Here is a 21194-nt window from a genome sequence, read left to right as displayed (position 1 = left end):
GTTCTGTAGATACCTGCGTTCGTGTCTTACTGCTCCAACCCACACAGTGCATGCTTGAGCAACCCCAAGAATCGGATGGTGAGCAAGATGAGTGTGAGGGCTTCTGTGGGCTGGTGAGGCCCTGGAGACCTGCAGAGCTCAGAGCTTATCTAAGGGGCAACCACTCATCCCTCCTGGCTACTTATTGCCCTGTGGGAATGCAAGTCCAATTATCCAGATCTTCCTAATTTCCAGGAAAAACAAGATATCCAGTTTCAAATGTAAAATCTTCCAGTTTTAAATTTTAGCCACTTATTCAGAAAAAAAAATTAAACATGGCACAGGCCAAATAAAAGCATATTTGCAGATCCCTGCAGCTGGAGAGCCATGAACTTTGACCTCTGCACTCATTGAAACTCTCTCCTGGAAGCCTCAGGACATATCTGAGAAGCATCTTGTTTTCCCCGCGGTGTCTATCAAGGGGGAAAGAATGAAAGAAGAAATGGAGGTAGAGGTGGATCTCCAGGAAGCTAATGAAGCCATGGCTTCTTGGCTCCTTCTTTTCCTGGGGCCTTGTGTTTTGTAATGTTTTCCTTGATTAGGATTGCTGTGCCTTTCCACTCTGGCTTCCCCTTGTCTAGTGTGGCGAAACTACAAAGGGAAAGTTGAGTTGAGGAAACATTCGGTTTGAGTTGAGAGGGGTGTATTTTTGTGGTTAGCACAAGTAGTGCCTTCAGCTGCAGCAAGGCTGCTCCCCTCTGGCCATTGTCTGGCATAAGGTGAGAAGTTTCGGGGACCAAATGATTGGATGCACCCAGAGCCCAAGCCCCAGATTCCATGCCATATCTGGGATCCTGGAATTTCCTGCCCCACACCTGGAGCCTGCATCAGAGCCTGCTTGGGGCCCTCATCTCTACCTACCTTTCTAAGGACAACACACTTCACTGCTGGTGAGTTTACTGATACTCCAAGAGGTGGCCAAGAGGCGACTGTCTACAGGGAGTGTGGATATAACTCGGGTCTGCATACATGTGAGGCCTGGCAAGGCGCAAAGTGCAGGATGGAGCCTGGGGTGGGTAAAGGAGGTGAGGGGCCAGGCTTCCATGGGAATTCTAAATCCAAACCTGGCCTTTAAGCTCATTTTAAGGGCATAGTTTTCATAGAAGGAGGAGAGAACACCTTTACTTAACCATTCATTAGCGTTCTTTATGCTATTTAAAGCCTTTGCACATTTAGACATTTGGTCTATATAGGCCATTTGTACTCAAGCCCAGGGCATCAGAAATATTAGAAGTGCATCTGGGTCATAGTGATTTTGCCCATAGTTGTTTTTGTCACTACTGCTGTGTAAGTAATGCTCCAAAACTTAGTGGCATGAAACAATCATTTTATTATGCTCATGGATTTTGTGGGACAGAAATTTGGACAGGGCACAGCTTGTCCCTGCTCAGCAACTTCTGGGAAGCTGGGAAGACTCCACGGTGGGGGTGACCCTACTGACAGGGGCTGGAATCAAACGGAGGCATCCACACTCATGGCTGGTGGTTGACGCTGGCTGCCAGTGGGGATTGTAGCTAGGGCTGTCGGCTGCATCCCCTAAACATAGCCCAGGCTTCCTCAAAGCTTGGGGGCTGCAGAGAAGTTATACTTCTTCTTTGAGAGTCAGAACACCAAAGAAGTATTCCGGGGACCAAAGCCATAGCCACATCACGTTTGTGACCTTGCATTCTGCTGGTTACAACCAAGTCACAGTCGCACCCGGATTCAAGAGAAGGAGAAGTAGACCCACCTCTCAATGTGGGGAGTATCAAAGCATTTTGGGGGGGCCATGTGTTAACCACCACACAGGTTAAAATATTGCCAGCCATCGTGGTGTTGGATATATATCTATATATATCTTCCAGGAATATATCTAATGGCAATTCAAAGAGCATTTCAAGGATATTTGAAATTCTCTGAAATTTTATAGTTACACTTGAAAGAAACTTAGTAAAGGTTTTCCTCGTATTTGACAAAAATTCTAAAATTTATGTCACTACCAGTCATGAATTGTTTTAGTCATGAATTTTCAAAGCTGAAACTTTTCTGAAACATTAACAATAAAAATTGTTTTTCATCAAACGTGCTATAGGAAAGACTGACTTCTATCTTTCTACTTTCTATAGAAAATATCACAAAGGTGTTACCATGTGGAGAGGTGATGAGGAGTGTGCTACCCAAAAAGCGGTGTTTCAGGCTCTTGTATAATCACATGAACATCTTTAATAAGATTCTGGATACAAGAATTTAAAGTAGTAATTAGTGTCAAAAAAAAAACCAAAAACAAAAACAAAAAAACCCAACATGGGTAAGAGCAGTCCAGGAAAACTTCATGGAAGCTGAAAGAAATGGAATTTCAGTGGAGCGAATGGAGGCTGGGGGCAGGACTGAGTCAACTGGTCAACCAATGTTGGCAGTTACACCTGGTATCAGTTCTGATTGGCTCGGTCTCCACCCTCATTGGTTAGTGCCTGCCATAGCAGTTGGTAAATGTTTTGCATATCATCCCTGCCTGTTAGAGTGAAGAATATTAGCAAAGGCACCGAGAAGGAATAATCGTGGCCTGTTTATCAAACGGTAAGGAAATTAGACTGGCTTGAGTCCATCTGGGGGCAGCTGTGGGAAGTACAGCTGTTTAATTAGAGTAAAGCCTATTGTGAAGCGTGTTGAATGTCAAGCAAAGGAATTCATACATATTCCTGGAAGCAGTGGGGAGTCATGAACCTTTCAGTAAAATACTAACAACTTTTAAAATTTTGTTTTAGAAAGACTACTGCAGTAGTTGAATGAGGAGAAACTAGGAAGACATTTTCAGAAGGTAGTTGTAATATTTCAAGTAAGAATGATCAGACATGAACTAAGTGCAGAGGAATTTGGGTTTGTGTGTGTATCACTTCCTTAACTCGAGTTTTGTATTATTAGCTTGTAATGGATCATGTATGGGAGACCTCTCATGCCCCACTTAAAATGTTCTCGTCCCCGCTCCTCCCAGCCACTGCTGCAGTGAACAGTTTATCCAACCAGCTTCACGCAGCAGCACACTGAGAGTGCCTCTTCTCACTGCCTGTCCCTGGCTTCTCAGATGCAGTGGCTGGCTGGGGTGTCTCAGGCAACCCATGGGGCACTCACTCATACACCCCAAAAATGTGGGGTAACAACATCCTGTGAAAGAACCGTCTTCACTGGGGATGGGAGCTCTTGAGTCAATGCTTCTCCTGTTCTCCCCACCGCACAGTTCTGAGACACACTCCAGAGACACATTTCCTTGGGGGAACCCAGGCCAAGAGAGAACAGGATCCTCCTCATTCTTTGGTGCCACAATAATGGAACCTCACATGCTGTTCTGCCCACAGTAGGAGCTTCAAATCTTCATGACTCACCCTTATGTTGAATAGCTAGTGTCTCCTTTGACCTTTTTAATCTTTCTTTTTTTAGTCTGAGACAGAGTCTCGCTTGGTCTCACCCAGGCTGGAGTACAGTGGTGCATGATCTCGGCTCACTGCAGCCTCCACCTCCCAGGTTCATGTCTCAGCCCCTGAGTAGCTGGGACTACAGGCATGTGCCATCACACCCAGCTAATTTTGTATTTTTACTTGAGATGAGGTTTCACCATGTTGGCCAGGCTGGTCTTGAACTCCTGGCCTCAGGTGATTCACCCACCTTGGCCTCCCAAAGTGCTGGGATTACAGGCATGAGCCACTGCACCTAGCAACCTTTTTAATTTTTAAAAACAGATTTGTAGAACTGACTCGGTCCCATATACTCTGTAGTAGTTTTAAGCCTGTAGGGTGGTAATTTAGGATACTGGCAAGAGCAGAGAATTTAGAATCATAAGATCTAGATTTGAGCCTCACTACCAACTAGATGAGTGACCAAGGGCAAGACATATACCTCTTGCAGTCTTCAGTATCCTCGTCTGTAAGATAGGTGTGTTAGTAGTTACCGATCTTCACAATGTTCTTGTATCAAGCAGGACCATGCGTGTGTGGTGAGCATTTGCTAATTTCAGCGCTCAGCTTCCATTTTCCCTTCCTCTTGGTTATGTGATTCCAGTTTTTGTTTGGATGGCTATCTCCAACGAGGTTGGGAGATCGAGATCATCCTGGCTAACACGGTGAAACCCCGTCTCTACTAAAAAAATACAAAAAACTAGCCGGGTGAGGTGGTGGACGCCTGTAGTCCCAGGCTACTGGGGAGGCTGAGGCAGGAGAATGGCATAAACCCGGGAGGCGGAGCTTGCAGTGAGCTGAGATCCGGCCTCTGCACTCCAGCCCGGGTGACAGAGCGAGACTCCGTCTCAAAATAAAAAGATCAGGTAGGCCTTTTGGTGTTACCATGGAAAGAAGTGTGCTATATTGTTTGAGGATATTAAACAACATACAGAATGATCCTATTTATATTAAAATATACATTAACATATGCATTAAAAGTCTGAAGGTAAATGCCAACAATTAACAATGGTTATATCTCAGGTATAGAATTGCATAGAGGCCGTTTTATGTAAAGCTTTCACAAAATTCAAGCAGTACAAAAATATTTTTATTTTAAAATAAATAAGTAAGGAGATATCAGAGAGAAATTCAGTTTGGGTAATCTGTGACCCCTTGAAGGTAGAATGCGTTCCTCTAGTCCTGGGTTTCTGCATGTCAGTGACGTGCCCAGCAGGTGACAGTCCTGTTGTGTTAGGGAAGGGTGGAAGGAAGGAGGAGGAGGAGCATGAGAGAAGAAAATATTTTCCCCAACCAGGAAACTAGAAATTTCACAGGGAGCTCCAGGGGAGCATAAGGAGTTGCATTTCTAGCATTCACTGTCCTAGAGTTGGCTCCTTGAAGCCTGTGCAGTTGCCATTGCTGTTTTGCCAGGTTCTGGCTGTAAGGCCCAGTGACTGCCTCCTTCCCCACTATTGCCCAACCCAGGGTTTCTGGTAACTGATCTCATCCCTCCTCTGCCCTTTGGACTTGACTTTGGACTAATTTGACAACACATCAGTCAGCCCCATTATGAACAGCTAAAGTCTGATGTGATCCATGAGATTAGGACCTGAGATAAGTTGGCATCTCTTCACTTCCACCCCCACCAGAAGAAACTGGAGTTTGGAGTCTCTAGATAAGAAGCCACAGGAGGAACGACACAAACAAGCTTTGGGCTCCCTTGTTTCATGTCTTGTGATCAACTTAGATGAGTTATGAGAAAGTTCTCTTGGCTGAATCCTAGCCTTGCACAACTCAAAAGGATCAGAAATTCTCAGTGTGTAATTCTTTAGATAAAAAATGAAGCTTAGAAAACTTATGTAACTTCCTCTAAGCCCATAACAAATTTGCAGTAATGCCAACATGAGAACCCAACTCCCCGACACTGTGGACTCCCGACCTCAGGCGCGGCTATTTCCACTCTGCATGCCATGTCTTTGGCTGCTGCATTTCCAGCTGCAGGATTCCAGAGCTTCAGGGATTTGTGAAGAGTGAACTTTGACACCTTCACTCAAAATAGAGAATTGAAAACGAAAATGTAGCATTGAATGCTTTTACTGTAATGCCTAGTGTTGTCAATGTCAGTAGTATTGCAGTGTCATATCATCGATGTGACATTTGTTCATTCATCTGTTCATTCATTCATCAACATTTCTGAGCATGTACATCAGGCCAGGCCCTGCAGCAGAAAAAAAATAAAATAAAACCACACAGCAATAGCAAAGGGGCCATATAACCCAGCAATAATTTTAAGCCTTACATCCCTATTCAGTCAGTCTGGTCCTGTCCCCTAGACCCCTGGCCTTTGGTCTTGGCAATCCTTGTACAGAGAATTACCATATCATTGCACAACACTCAGTTTACTGGAGACCCTCTAGCAACATTCAATTGCAATCAATTGCAAACCCTGTGAATGTGGTAGCTGTGTATGGTGGTTGCATCGATGTTCTCAAGGATAAAATGTAGGAAGCTTTCACTCTTTACATTTCATCTGCCACTGGAATCTCAGTATACTTAGCATCACTCACAGTAAGTTCTTCCAGGGAAAACAGTATGCACCACCAAGCAGACACCAAGACCCAATCTTAATACCTTGAACAATTATAGATAATCCCACTGATCAGTTAAAGACCCAGCAAGTTAATTTTGGTTACAAAGAAAACATGGCTGTGTGTTAGTAGACTCTCAAACTATTATATCTTAGGAACAGTGTGTCTGAAAATGGGCTTTTTTTGTGCCAGAATGGCTATCTGTACATGTTTTGAGGAAGCATTTGGGGAAGCCTGAAGGCGCAATGCTGTTGGTGTCATGATCACTGACACCATTGACAGCCAGTTATATGGCACATGTGGCCCAGCATGTGCCGAGGAGCCTGAGTCTACTGAAGGACACTATGTATTGAAGCCAAGGGCAGAGGGAGGCATGCTACGGTCCCTGAGATCATCTTCAGCACTCTGAAGGGTAATAATCCTCTGCCTCCACCATAGATTTGCATTATCAAGAGAAGATACAGGTTTCTCATCGGCTTTTGGAAAATCTGGGTGACAGACTAGTCTGATGTCTTAAAAAAAGAATGTTGAAGTCCAACATTTAGATGGAAAGAAAAGGATACTAAACCTCACATCTTACATAAAAACTAACTCAAACTGGACCACAGATCTAAATGGAAAATGTAAACTATAAAACTTTTGGAAGAAATCATCAGAGAAAATGTTTGTGGCCTTGGTGTAGGCAAAGAATTCCTACATAAGATATCAAAAGCATGATCCATAAATGAGTAACTGATAAATTGAAGTTCATCAAAATTAAAAATTTTACTCTGCAAAAGACAAGAGAATAAAAAGAGAAGCTAGATTGGTAGAAATTATTGCAAATCACATGCCTGATGAAAGACTTGTACTCAGAATACAATATAAACTTTCAAACCTCAGTAGTAAGAAAACAAACAACCCAATTAGAAAATGAACAAAAGATCTGAACAGACATTTTACTAAAGAAGATGTATGATAGGAAGTAAGCACATGAAAAAATGCTCAACATCACTTGCCACTTGGTAAATGCAAATTAAAACCACAATGAGATGCCACTACATACCTATTAAGTAGAATGACCAAAAAATATATGTATAAAAAACAACTCATAATATCCAGCATCTTAGCTCATTTTATGTTGCTATAATAAAATACCAGAGACTGGGTAATTTACAAAGAACAGAAATTTATTTCTTACAGTTCTGGAGGATGGGAAGTCTAAGTGAGGGCATCTGGCATCTGGTGAGGGCCTTCTTGCTGCATCACAAGATGGCAGAAGACATCACAGAGAGAGAGAGGGGCCCACAAGAGAGAGCTGAACTGGCTTTTATAACAGACCCTCCCTTGTGATAACTAACCAACTCCCATGGTAACCCATTAATCCATTAGCCCATTAATCAATTAATTCATGAAATGATTAATCCATTCATGACACAGAGCCCTCATGACCCAATCGCTTCTCAAAGGTTCCACCTCTCAACATTGCCACACTGGGACCAAGTTTCCAACACATAAACTTTTAGAGGACTTTAAAACCATAGCACTAAGTGCTGACAAGAATGCAGAGGAACTGGAACTCATATATTTCTGAGAATGACAACTGGTACAGTCCCTGTAGAAAACAGTTTAGTAGATTTTATTAACTTAAACAAAGACTTATCATATAACCTAGTAATCCTATTCATAGGTATAGAAATGAAAACAGAAAAAACAGAAGCTGCGACTGGGACTGGTAGTGCATGCCTTGGCAGGCCAAGGCAAGAGGATTACTTCAGGCCAGGAGTTTGAGGTTGCAGTGAGCTATGATTGCACCACTGCACTCCAGCCTGGGCAACAGAGCAGGACCCCATCTTTTTTAAGAAAACTAAAAAAAACAAAAGCTAGAAAGAACCCAATGTCCTTCAAGAAGTTAAGGAATAAACTGTGGTGCTTCCATACAATGGAACACTACTCAGCAACAAAAAGGAATGAACTGCTGGCATGGTGGCTCACTCCTGTAATCCCAGCACTTTGGGAGGCCAAGGTGGGCAGATCACCTGAGGTCAGGAGTTTGAGACCAACCTGGACAACATGGTGAAACCCTGTCTCTACTAAAAATACAAAAATGGTACGGGCGTGGTGGCTCACACCTATAATCCCAGCACTTTGGGAGGCCAGGGCAGGCAGATCGTGAGGTCAGGAGATCGACACCATCCTGGTCAAAATGGTGAAACCCCATCTCTACTAAAATACAAAAAAATTAGCGGGCATGGTGGCGGGCGCCTGTAACCCCAGCTACTTCGGAGGCTGAGGCATGAGAATTGCTTGAACCTGGGAGACAGAGGTTGCAGTGAGCTGAGATCACACCACTGCACTCCAGCCTGGGTGACAGAGCAAGACTCCATCTCAAAAAAAAAAAAAGAAGAAGAAGAAGGAATGAACTACTACTGATACATGCAACAAGATGGATGACAATCAAATGCATTATATTGGAGTGAAATAACCCTGACTTGAAATTCACATATTGTATGATTCCATGATGTGACATTCTGGAAAAGGCAAAAAATATGGGTATGCATCAGAGTCTGTCTATGTTGCTATAAATATCTGAGATTGGGTGATTTATAAAGAAAAGGGGTCTATTTGGTTCACAGTTCCACAAGCGGTACAAGAAGCATGGCATGAGCATCTGCTTCTGGGGAAGCCTCAGGCTGCTTCCACTCAAGCAGAAGGCAAAAGGGAGCTGGTATGTGCCAAGGTCACATGGTGAGAGGGGATGCAAAAGGAGAGAGAGGGAGCTGCCAGTCTCTTTTTAACAACCAACTTTCTTAGAAGCTAACAAGAGCTCCCTCACCTCCTCACCCAGAGAGAACACTCATCTATTCATGAGGGATCCACCCCCACAGCCCAAACATCTCCACTAGGTTCCTCCTCCCACATTGGGATCAAATGTCAACATGAGGTTTGGGGAGTCAAATATCCAAACTAAATGGTGTGGAAGGTATATCGGTGGTTGCCAGGGGCAGCCATGGGGAAAGAGTGTGACTCAAAGGGATAATACAAGGAGTTTTCTGGGATGACAGAACCATTCTGTTCCTACTTGCAGTGGGGATCACATGATTTTATGTGTGTTAAAACTCATAGAACTGTATACCAAAAATATTGCTATATTTTGCTATATTTCGATTTTGTTAAAATATTCTGTGAAGAGTATTTCGTGGCAAGACTTCAGCTACCTCACATATACTCCCATAGGAGAGCAACAGCAGTCATCGACAAAGCATCCTCCCTCCCTCCCATACCCCAGGTTAAACTATTAATATCAACCAAGACACTGGGACATGCTAGCCAGGAAGTCATAGGCCAAGGGTTTCTTCTGAATAAACGGCAACACGACAAAACATAGGATCAGGAGCGGTGGCGCAAGCCTGTAATCCCTGCAGTTTGGGAGGCCAAGACAGGTGGATCAGGAGTTTGAGACCAGCCTGGCCAACATGATGAAACCCTATCTTTATTAAAAATACAAAAAATTAGCCGGGCATTGTGTGGGGGGTGCCTGTAATCCCAGCTACCCGGGAGACTGAAGCGGGAAAATCACTTGAATCCGAGAGGCAGAGGTTGCAGTGAGCCGAGATCGTGCCACTGCACTCCAGCCTGGGCAACAAGAGCAAATCTCCTCAAAAAAACAAAACCACAGCGTATAGTCAGGGCTGTGGAGTCACAGCATGTAACAGTCATAGAGTCTAGGATCTAACCAGCTGGTGTGTTGCACCTGCCCCGCCTCCAACGAACAGAGCCGAGCACCACTCAAAGACCGGAACATGTTCTTTGGACCCCAGCAGGCAGAATGCCCCACGCTGGAGCATCAGCAAATGAGCTCACAGGGTGCAGTGGGTGCTTCTGAAGCTCAGGTCAGCTGGAATAAATAACGGATTTTCCGCCACGTGTGCCCTGAACAGCACCTTTGAAATCAAAGTGAAAGATGAGCATGATTTAGACCTTGCCAAAAATTACAGGTGTCCAGGCATTTGTCAACACATAACTATACACCAAAAAGAGCAAATGGTGCTGCTGTACGTACATTTAAAAATGAATGGGAAAAAAAAGCTTTAGGGAGAAGCCTAGCTCAAAGTGTAACTAGGGATAAATGTTAAGCAACTGGCTCATGTCTTTTTATTTATTTGGCCCCAAATTAAAGCAATGAATGGCAAGAATATATACCATGAAGTTGTTGCTTCTTTTGTGATTTCTTACTGCAATCAATGGTGCGTCTCACAGAAAATACAAGTCTGCAGATAGTTAAAAGATGGAGAGGGTGGACCGTAGGTCTGACCTGTTAGGAGCCGCAGCAAGAATTGTCCTGTTTATACATTGCACAAGTGTCCTGTCACTGGGGCAGTATCTTCCATGTTTACAAGCTGTTTAAAGAATAAACCCTAACAGTGATGAGCCAAGTAAAATACAGACTGGCAACCACAGATGATAACGCAACTCCCCTGGGGCTGGCGGGTCCCTGGAGGATCACGATAGCTCTGGGAAAATTACTAAGCAGTCTGGTTTTCCATGAAGCCGGGGATGTGAGTGGGTTTATCAAAAGCTCCAGGGTGCTCCAAGGTGGTGGTTCCCTGGGCAGGCAGTCACAGTCACAGGGGAGACCTCAGAGGGGCGTTCCCTACAAAAGGGCTGAAAGTGAAGGGAACAAATTTACGTAGAGTCAAACAGCACATTCTGTCTCTGTTGATTGTTATAATGTTGTCAGACACAACATAAATAACTGATGAACATATTAACACCATAAATGAGATAACACCCAGCACCTCTCTGATTTGTTTTGTCTTCAGGGTTCCCCAAGAGTGCTTGGACCTTCGCTTGCTTACCCAAAGTCAATGCTAGGTTCAGGTATTTTCTAAAGCCCTTTCCTATCTTAGAATTTCAATTCCTGAACTTAATTAGATAATCGTTCATCATCTGCTTCAAGCGCCAAGAAGTTGTTATCTCAGGGTGGCCTCCCTCTACCAGTCTCATTATCCAGGAATCCTGCAGCAGTCATCCTGGAAAGCAGATCCAGGAACAGCCTTGCCTGCTGCAAACCCGGCTGTCCCTCGGCCTGCTGGCCCCTGTGTGATGTTCTGCCGGGTGCTGAGTGTTGGCTGTGAGCATGTGCACTGTGGCCATCCCTGAGCCCAGTCAAAGGTCCAGCAGAGCAGCAGCTGCTGCCCCAGCAGAGGAGCGCTTCACCCAGGATCACTCCAACTGGGGAGGAAATAAAAGTTTCAAGGCAATCATTGAGCCCACCGTTGTTCCCTTCCCGGGACCTGAACCACCTGCTTTCAGTCTGACGAAGGAAGAAGAGCACAGAGGTGTTTAGATACCAATCATCTTTGCTAAGGGCAGTATTGAAAACAACAGGAGAGGACTGCCAGAGAGCCAGAGTTGGCTTCGACACACATTTTTAAATTGCCTCTGTGGGCTGCAGCTGTGAAATGTAGCGTGAGAAGCCACATCCACAGCACTTTCCAAAAAAAGAAGAATGGTCCTGGAAAAACTGGCCAGTGTCATATTGTGATGCTTTCTACATGTTTCTACATAAAACAACGCTTTCCTCTTCTACGTTCCTTTAAGAGGACAGTGGGAGGGGGGACATTCCTGAGACATTTAGTACATATGCTATTCCAGGCAGGCTTCTGACTTTTTTTTTCTCAGACTCTTTTCTATGTAGGTTTGAGCTCCTAGCCACTCAGCCCCTGCCTTCTGTCATGCCCCTCATTTCCCTGGTGACACTTCTAAAAGCTGTCCCTCAGGTGATGCTTTGCCACTTCAAAACAAAAGATGTACTGCCCTGTGAAAAAGCATCAGAGCTTCTCTCTGTTTCTGCCCTTCTCCTAGAAGATGCGTCTGGGACCCTAGCTACCTTCACCCAGCTACAGTAAGCCCCATACTGGCGAAAACACCCCCAATTTTATTTTTGAGAAAATTGTAAAAGCCATAAAAGCATACTATGAAAATAACACTTGCCGTACGTTTCTAAGAAATACTTTTCATCAAGTGAAGGACTCTTCTGGGTCTAGTTCGCAATTAATATTTTGCCTGCAGGGATTGAGATGTTATTAGTGTGGTAGGTTACACACATAGAGATTCTACTGTTAAGCTGCCTTTGAGAAAGGCCTATTTGGTCCGTTTTCATGTATGTATTCATAAACTGCTCAATTCCATTTGTTAATATTTTGTTTGGGCATTTTGCCATTCTATTTGTAATTAGGATTGGCCTGTACTTTAATTTCTTGCATTTTTCCTATCTGGCTTAGAAACTGACGACATCTATAATACCCTCTTCTTCAAATGACCTGGCCAGACATTTCAGTCTATCATAAGAAAAATTGAATCTTCATCCACCGAAACAAAAAGTCAGTAGATAAAATTTAAAATGGATTAGTCACAAAATAGCGATGTAAGAATTATTGGAAAATAAGGAGGTAAATACCAGAAGCAGCCACTGAAAGGACTGGAGGTGGCTGCTTCCAGGGAAGAGAAAAATAGACAGGAAACTGCTTGCTTTTTCGTTTGTGAAAATAACCCTTCTAGGATTGCTTTTCTTTTTAAACCAAGAATATAAAACCAGGTTCCATTCTTTTAAACCGTTTTATCAAGCATGTATTACGTTGATACAAATGAAAGAGAAAATTTAGGTCTTACAGCTCAGAGACATTTATGGTGCAGAATTGATTTTGAAATTGTGACATCTCTTAGGTTTCGTTTCTCTCTCTCGTGGTCTGGGTTTTTTCCCCCGGGGAACACATACGGAAGTTATAGGTTGCTTGTTCAAGCTTTTCCCTTCTAGTGTATTTTGTACTTCCCTATCTCTGAACATGTGAGGGTTCTTCCTGTTAACCCTACCTGATTGCAGGCTTTCCACCAATCAAAGTTTGGAAGACATTTTTAAACCCTTTATTAGAAAGCATGCAACAATATTATTTAGGTATCGTTTGAAGGACTTCCGGTCTTGTGGTGGAATTCTGAATTCCTGCACTAGTTCTTTTTTGGCACCTGGTTGATGTGAGGTGCCGTGGCTTTGCTTTGACAACTGGTTCAGGATACTGTGGTGGTGTTGGAGGGATCACTGAGTGGAGATGCTATCGGGGCACACCCTACACCCAAGCCAGGCCCACCATCATTTCAAGGCTGACTCTGGAGAGGACCGTATACCTGCCACTCGTAGGATGATCCGTTTAAAATAGAATTCAGGCTGGTGGAAAGTAACATGAAAACCGATCATGACAAAAGGTGTTTTCTGGGGGGCGTTGTTATTTTTGCTTGTATTGAAAACTAAGTTCTTTTCTCTCCTGTTAAAACGTTTAAGTTTTAGTTTGGTGAGATTTTTAAAACGTTGCTGCTGTTTGCATATTTTAGTTTGTGACTAAGCCTGGAGGAGGGCACATTTTTTTCTAAATTAGTTTGTATATTTAATCAGCATTTCTGAGTCACTAGAACAGAATGCTGCTCCCTCCCCTCTGCTGTATTGTTCCTATTGATACTTTTATTAGTAGTAGTATTTTTACAATAGAATGTACCACATTTATTTAAATCAATGACTATGATGATTATATAAAAACAAGAATACCGGGCGCGGTGGCTTATGCCTGTAATCCTAGAGCTTTGGGAGGCTGAGGAGGGCAGATCGACTGAGGTCAGGAGTTCAAGACCAGCCTGATCAACATGGTGAAACCCCGTCTCTACTAAGAAATACAAAAATTAGCCAGGCATGGTGGTGGGTGCCTGTAATCCAAACTATTCGGGAGGTTGAGGCAGGAGAATCACTTGAACCCGGGAGGCGGAGGTTGCAGTGAGCAGAGATCGTGCTATTGCACTACTCCAGCCTGGGAGACAGAGCGAGACGCCATCTCAAAAAAAAAAAAAAAAAAAAAAAAACCTTAAATGAAAAAAGTCATCAAATGGGATGCAAAGTTTGATTAAAATTGCTAAATATATACAGATCTATGTGCACATAAAATATTGGAAGGGAACTCTCAAACATTAATAGTTATGTTACTTTTATATTCATGTTGAGTGAACTTTTTATTTATTTACATTTCTTTTCAAACTTGTTTGTAATATGCCTATTTCCTCCTTTATGACAAAACCTATTTAAAAAACAAACCCGTGCGGTGGCTCACACCTGTAATCTCAGCACTTTGAGAGGCCGAGGCGGGCAGATCATGAGGTCAGGAGATCAAGACCATCTTGGAGAACATGGTGAAACCCTGTCTCTGCTAAAAATACAAAAAGAAAAAAATATCCGGGCGTGGTGGTGGGCGCCTTTAGTCCCAGCTACTCAGGAGGCTGAGGCAGGAGAATGGTGTGAACTAGGGAGGTGGAGCTTGCAGTGAGCCGAGATTGCACCACTGCACTCCATCCTAGGCAACAGAGCAAGACTTTGTCAAGAAAGGGAAGGGAAGGGAAGGGAAGGGGGAAGGGGGAAGGGGGAAGGGGGAAGGGGGAAGGGGGAAGGGGGAAGGGGAAGGGGGAAGGGGGAAGGGGGAAGGGGGAAGGGGGAAGGGGGAAGGGGGAAGGGGGAAGGGAAGGGAAGGGAAGGGAAGGGAAGGGAAGGGAAGGGAAGGGAAGGGAAGGGAAGGGAAGGGAAAGAAACCACAATGTCTGAATCAGGTAAGAATAACTAGAACAATCATTCTTCTTTGTTATATTTATTCTTCTTTCTTAAAGTTTCACCATTTGTGTGGGCTCAGGTCCTTGACCTCATTTTGTTGATAAAATTTAAGAGCTTAAAGCAGTAGCTTTTAGTTTGGTGGATACTTTTCACTGAGAATTAAGGCCGAAAGAGGAAGTTACCATCTTGGAACTGAGGGGAAAATTCTAAAGAACAGGATATCAGACTTTTAGGATAAATCTTCTTTCTAGTTGTTTTTCTTGTTAAACTTTTCAGAGAATTTGAGGCTCAACCTTTTAATTTTGGGAGCTGGCTATGGTATTTGGAGGCCGTGATTGAGTTCAGGAGGTGGATGCTGGATAATGGGAGAGTGGATGATAAGGTTTAGGGATGATACTGACGTTCAAGTTCTGCTTCGATTAGAGAAAGAGTGAATATAACATCTGTGGCCAAACTATGGTCGATTGAATTAAAGTTTAGCAGGTTGGATCATTTAATTGAAAAAAGAGGTGGCGAGGCTATCTTATTTATGTTAAGTGTAATAAAGGTAATTATATGGGAAACCTGAGAGAGGAGACTATTGGTAACTTTGTCCATCTGTGGTTGGTGATGGTGATGGTGGGTGCTCGAGGCTTCCTCTTGGAGATATTTGTGCTGATCTTTAGATATAGCACAGCAAAAGGCAGGACTTTCTAGAAAGAGTATGTCCAAAGGTAACAGTTATGAAAGGGCATCTTTTTTTTTTTTTTTTTTTAAGATGAAGTCTTGCTGGGTCACCAGGCAGGAGTGCAGTGGCACGATCTTGGCTCACTGCAACCTCCACGTCCTGGATTGAAGCGATTCTCCTGCCTCAGCCTCGCAAGTAGCTGGGACTACAGGCACTCACCACCACGCCCAGCTAATTTTTTTGTATTTTTAGTAGACACAGGGTTTCACCATGTTGGCTGGGATGGTCTCAATCTCTTGACCTCGTGATCCACCCGCCTCGGCCTCCCAAAGTGCTGGGATTACAGGTGTGAGCCACTGCACCTGGCCCGAAAGGGCATCTTCTATTCAGGTGCAGTGAAAAAGCTGGGTGAGTGCTGCATGGGTCCACCTATTAGAGACCTTAGAGGACAAAGTGATTCTGATGTGGCTCTTACAAGAGAAGTTGGAGTTTTTCAAGTAGGAGAGTAATGTTATCAGATTCATTTTTTATGAATATATTTTTATGAAGATACATTGTATAGAAGTTAGACAAGAACAAGAATACAGGCATGCCTCGGAGATATTGTGAGTTCAGTTCCAGATCACCACAAAGACAGTCACACAAATTTTTTAATTTTCGAGTGCATATAAAAGTTATGTTTATACTATACTGCAGTCAGTGTGCAGTAGCATTTTGTCTAAGAAAATAATGTGCATAATTTCATTACAATGCTTAATTGCTAAATAATGCTAATGATCCTTTGAGCCTTCAGTGAGCTGTGCTCTATTTGCTGGTGGAATGTCTTGCCTCAGTGTTGATGGTTGCTGACTGATCCGGGTGGTGGTTGCCAAAGGCTGGGCCTGTGGCAATTTCTTAAAATAAATCAACACTGAAGTTTGTCACATTGATTGATTCTTCCTTTTGTGAAAAATTTCTTTGTAGCATGTAATGCTGTTTGAATCAACTTCTTCCAAACTTCTGTTAATGTTGATATTTTACCTCCTCCCAAAAACTGTGAATGTCCTTAATGGAACCTACAGTGGTAAATGCCTTCCAGAAAAATTTCAAATTTACTTTGCCCAGATCCATGAGAGAAATCATTATCTACAGCAGCTACAACCTTTGAAAACGTATTTCTTAAATAATAAGACTTAAAAGTCAAAATTACTCCTTGATCTATGGGTTGCAGAATGGATGTTGCGTTAGCAAGCACGAAATCAACTTTAATCTCCTTGTGCATCTCCATCAAGCTCTTAGGTGACCAAGTGCATTGTTAACGAGCAGTACTCTTGAAAGGGATCATCAGAGCAGTAAGTCTCAACACTGGACTTAAATATATTCAGTAAACCATGCTGTAAACAGATGTGCTGTCCTCCAGGCTTTGTTGTTCCATTTATAGAGCACAGGCACGGTAGATTTAGCATAATTCTTAAGGGCCCTAAGATTTTCAGAACAGTAAATGAGCATTGGCTTCAACTGAAAGTCTCCAGCTACACTAACCCCTAGCAAGAGAGTCAACCTGTCCTTTGAAGCTATGAAGCCAGGCATTGACTTCTCCTTTCTAGCTATAAAAGTCCTAAATGGCATCTTCTTCCAATAGAAGGCTATTTTGTCTACATTGAAAATCTATTGTTTAGGGTAGCCTCCTTCATCAATGCTGTTAGCTAGATCTTCTGGATAACTTGCTGCAGCTTCTCTATCAGCACTTGCTGCTTCACGTTGCACTTTGTTATGGAGATGACTTCTTTCCTCAACCTCATGAACTAACTTCTGCTACCTTCAGACTTTTCTTCTGAAGCTTCCTCACCTCTCTCAGCTTCACAGAATTGAAGAGACTTAGGGCCTTGCCCTGGATTAGGCTTTGGTTTAAGGGAAGGTTGTGACTGGTTTGATCTTCTATCCAGACCACTAGAACTTTCTCCATATGAGCAATAAGGCTGTTTTGCTTTCTTATCATTCATATGTTTACCAGGAAAGCGCTTTTAGTTTCCTTCAAGATTTTTTTCCTTTGCATTCATAATTTAGCTAACTGTTTGGCAAAAGAGGCCTAGCTTTTGGCCTATCCTGGCTTTTGACATACTTTCCTCACTGAGCTGAATCATTTCTAGCCTTTGATTTAAAGTGAGAGACGTGTGACACTTCTTTTCACTTGAACACTGAGAGGCCATTGTAGGGTTATGAATTAGCCTAATTTCAATATTGTTGTGTCTCAGGGACTAGGGAAGCCTGGGGAGAGGAAGAGAGATGAAGGAGCAGCCAGTCAGTGGAGCAGTCAGAACATACATAACATTTATCAGTCAAATCAGTAAATGTCTTTGTCTTCCACGTGCACACTTCGGAGTGCCCCCAAACAATTACAATAACCTCACAGAACGATGATCACAGATCACCATAGCAGACAGCCTAATGAAAAAGTCTGAAATATTGCAAGAATTACCAAAATGTGACACAGGAACACGAAGTGAGTACATGCTGTTGGAAAAATGGAGCCAGTAGGCACTTGATGCTGCATTGCCACAAATCTTCAATCTGTAAAAACAAAAACAAAACACACAGTATCCCAGAGCTCAATAAAATAAGATATTCTTGTATTCTGGTGATGAGGCAACAATGAGAAGGCTTCAGATTTTTAAAAAATGCTAATTTCCTAGATTAAGGCAAGTGGTGGGGAATGGGAGAAAAAGGAAAGTGTGAAAGGCTCTTCTGTAATCGATTTCATGTGAAGGAACGTCATTCCAGGAAAAGGCCTAGGTTTCTGGCTTGGACAATTTGATGAGTGCTCACACCCGCTATTCTCCTCTGGATACGTGGGTGCCATACGTAACTATCATATGATTCACGCTTCTTGGTAAGGTTATGCTCACAGGCATTGTTGCTGTTAGACGGGAGTAGGCTGAACTGCAGTGTGTATTTCACAACCAGCTTTTCCAAACTAGGTCCCAGGAAGCACTGGTTTCAACGAGTATTCCCAGATCTCCTGCAGGGGAGAAACGATCACACAACATGAACTGGTCTGCCCTGCCCTTGGAGAGTTGCAGTGGAAACTGGCATGTTAAAGGCTCACAGTAAAGACACTGCTATACTTTAACTCAGTTTCCCATGGTTATTAGAGCTTAGAACCCGGGGGGAAACTGCTGTATAGAAGAGGTCTAACAAGCTGAGTGCAGGTTTTGTCATGAAATTGGGGGGTGAGTAGGGTTCCATTATCAAAGAACGGTTGTTATGTTAGGGCCATAAGAATTACAAGCAGTGGTGTGCAGGTAACGTTCATGAGACGGCCACAGTGGGGTAGCATCAGAGGCGGGAGGAGACGCGGGAGGAGGAGAGTTGGAGAGCAGGGGCTGCAGCCTTGCGAGGCGGTTGCAAGCCTCTCTGGGTGACCACAGCAGCTTGCGCTGCGCCCACATTGCTTCTGCGTGTTTACAACTGGGCACGAGAAGGCTCAGCAAGCACGCACCACAGGTGCGGGCCCTCCCTGCCCACAGCATGAAAACAGGAGCTCCGGCCAGCATTGGCTGGGCAGGGCCAGAGGCGCCTCCTCCAGGCTCCTCCCCGCGCTGGCCCGCCCCACAGGAGCACCGCCCCCGCCAGGAGCCCGGCGCTCTCCCGAGGGCCCGCCTCTCCGCCAGGGGGCGAGCCGCCTCCACTTCCTGTTTCCGCAGCCGCCCTACCAGGAGCCTGGCGCTCTCCTCAGGGCCCGCCTCCCCGCCAGGGGGCGCACCGCTTCCACTTCCTGTGTCCGTGGCTGTCGCGAGAGCCCGTGACGGGTGGGCCTTTGCTCGTGGGTGGTTCTCGTGGAGGTCAACTCCCGCGTGTCTCCGCTCGGCAGGGTGCTTGGGCAGGTAAGGGTTCGCTCAGTAGCCCAACCCTCTCTGTATGCAGCTCCCCAAATTCAGCGCAGCGCTCAGGCATGGCAGCCACCAGTTACGTGGGGCCATTTGCATTTGCATTTATTGAGGTCAAAGAAAAGGCTGGAAATTGGTGCGTGGTGACACCGTCACGTTGGTGACCCTAGCAGGTCGGCCCAGCCCCTAAACGCTTCCATCACTGCCGAAAGCCCTGTGAGGAGGCGCAGAGCTTTGCATTTCCCGCAGTTGCACGGGCCCCTCTCTACTTGCCCCGTTTTTCCTCTTTGCTGCAGAGCCCAGCGGGTAGGCGGGGGCCATGGCGCAGTACAAGGGCACCATGCGCGAGGCGGGCCGTGCCATGCACCTCCTCAAGAAGCGCGAGAAGCAGCGGGAGCAGATGGAGGTGCTGAAGCAGCGCATCGCCGAGGAGACCATCCTCAAGTCGCAGGTGGACAAGAAGTTCTCGGCGCACTACGATGCCGTGGAGGCCGAGCTGAAGTCCAGCACGGTGGGCCTGGTGACCCTGAACGACATGAAGGCCCGGCAGGAGGCCCTGATCAGGGAGCGCGAGCGGCAGCTGGCCAAGCGCCAGCAGCTGGAGGAGCAGCGGCTGCAGCAGGAGCGGCTGCGGGAGCAGGAGCACCGGCGCGAGCGCAAGCGTAAGATCTCCTGCCTGTCCTTCGCGCTCGACGACCTCGATGACCAGGCGGACGCGGCCGAGGCCAGGCGCGCCGGAAACCTGGGCAAGAACCCCGACGTGGACACCAGCTTCCTGCCCGACCGCGACCGCGAGGAGGAGGAGAACCGGCTCCGGGAGGAGCTGCGCCAAGAGTGGGAGGCGCAGCGCGAGAAAGTGAAGGACGAGGAGATGGAGGTCACCTTCAGCTACTGGGACGGCTCGGGCCACCGGCGCACCGTGCGTGTGCGCAAGGGCAACACGGTGCAGCAGTTCCTGAAGAAGGCGCTGCAGGGGCTGCGCAAGGACTTCCTGGAGCTGCGCTCCGCGGGCGTGGAGCAGCTCATGTTCATCAAGGAGGACCTCATCCTGCCGCACTACCACACCTTCTATGACTTCATCATCGCCAAGGCAAGGGGCAAGAGCGGGCCGCTCTTCAACTTCGATGTGCACGACGACGTGCGCCTGCTCAGCGACGCCACCATGGAGAAGGACGAGTCGCACGCGGGCAAGGTGGTGCTGCGGAGCTGGTACGAGAAGAACAAGCACATCTTCCCCGCCAGCCGCTGGGAGGCCTACGACCCCGAGAAGAAGTGGGACAAGTACACCATCCGCTGACACCCGCCCGCCAGAGCAGAAACCGGGGGAGACACTCCTTTCTATGCCCCGCCACCAGTCACTTGATTTCCTGACCTTGATTTCTTCCCCCGAATTTAATAAAGACAGAGGGTTCTCATGATTCATATTGGTTGTCCTATTGCTGATGTTATGCTTTGGTTGTTTGTTTGGTCTTTTCTGAGTATTTTAGTGTCCCTACCTGGATTTGCTGCATTGCTCTGCTGAGCTGTATTGAAATCATGTCTGGGCCCACTGTGAGACAGAAATTAGAAGAGGAGGCACATTTTTTACCTCATGGTTATGAGCATGGTCTTGGGGGCCACAGTGACTGAGTTTGATTCCCGACGCAGCTTCCTCCTTGCTGTGTAGTTTTGGGTAAGCTTATTAAACCCCCATGACTCACTTTGGTCACCTGTAAAAGGAAATAACAAGAGCACTTACTTTAAAAGATGGATGTGAGGTTTGAGTTAATATTTGTAAAACACGTAGCACTTAATAAATGTTTTTTGTTATTATTATGGTTTTGGTTAATTTATTTAAAAGACTTCAGTGACCTAGTTCAGAACCATTTGAGGGCAAAGGTGGACCTGCCCATTACCGGTCCCAGGATCAGCAGTTGCCAGCAGGAGGGGGCTTGCAAAGGTTGGGGAGCAACCCCCCTCTAGTTGCCTTTAGCTGGGTTGTTTAGCCCAGAAGTTAGGAGG

General features: G+C 45.2%; 1 protein-coding gene and 1 long non-coding RNA gene across 4 annotated transcripts; one reads left to right on the top strand and one right to left on the bottom strand.

Annotated features, from left to right (window-relative positions):
* Positions 1–2467: 2467 nt before the first annotated feature.
* Positions 2468–21008, top strand: LOC105487332 (family with sequence similarity 50 member B). 3 transcript variants are annotated; one of them, XM_011750786.3, is made up of 3 exons: positions 2528–2595; positions 2784–2836; positions 19490–21008. In XM_011750786.3, the coding sequence occupies exon 3, from the start codon at positions 19513–19515 to the stop codon at positions 20488–20490; it is 978 nt and encodes a 325-aa protein (XP_011749088.1). In that variant the 5' UTR covers positions 2528–2595; positions 2784–2836; positions 19490–19512; the 3' UTR covers positions 20491–21008. The 3 variants fall into 3 exon arrangements, with proteins under 3 accessions (XP_011749087.1, XP_011749088.1, XP_011749086.1); XM_011750785.3 differs by lacking the exon at positions 2784–2836 and having other exon boundaries at positions 2468–2595; XM_011750784.3 differs by lacking the exons at positions 2528–2595; positions 2784–2836 and adding an exon at positions 19044–19190.
* LOC112427647 (uncharacterized) lies at positions 4196–7354 on the bottom strand. The gene is made up of 3 exons (XR_011624123.1): positions 7218–7354; positions 5389–5667; positions 4196–4692 (listed from the first exon to the last, which is right to left on the bottom strand). It is a non-coding gene; the product is annotated as an uncharacterized lncRNA (long non-coding RNA).
* Positions 21009–21194: the final 186 nt, after the last annotated feature.

The sequence above is a fragment of the Macaca nemestrina genome, chromosome 5 (assembly GCF_043159975.1).
Source record: "Macaca nemestrina isolate mMacNem1 chromosome 5, mMacNem.hap1, whole genome shotgun sequence".
Classification (NCBI taxonomy): Eukaryota; Metazoa; Chordata; class Mammalia; order Primates; family Cercopithecidae; genus Macaca; species Macaca nemestrina.
Note: the sequence above shows the minus strand (reverse complement) of the source record. Positions and strands in the feature narration are given on the sequence as shown.

Excerpts from the sequence above, each read along its gene's own strand:
- LOC105487332 (XM_011750785.3), top strand. The coding sequence starts at position 19,513 with ATGGCGCAGTACAAGGGCACCATGCGCGAGGCGGGCCGTGCCATGCAC.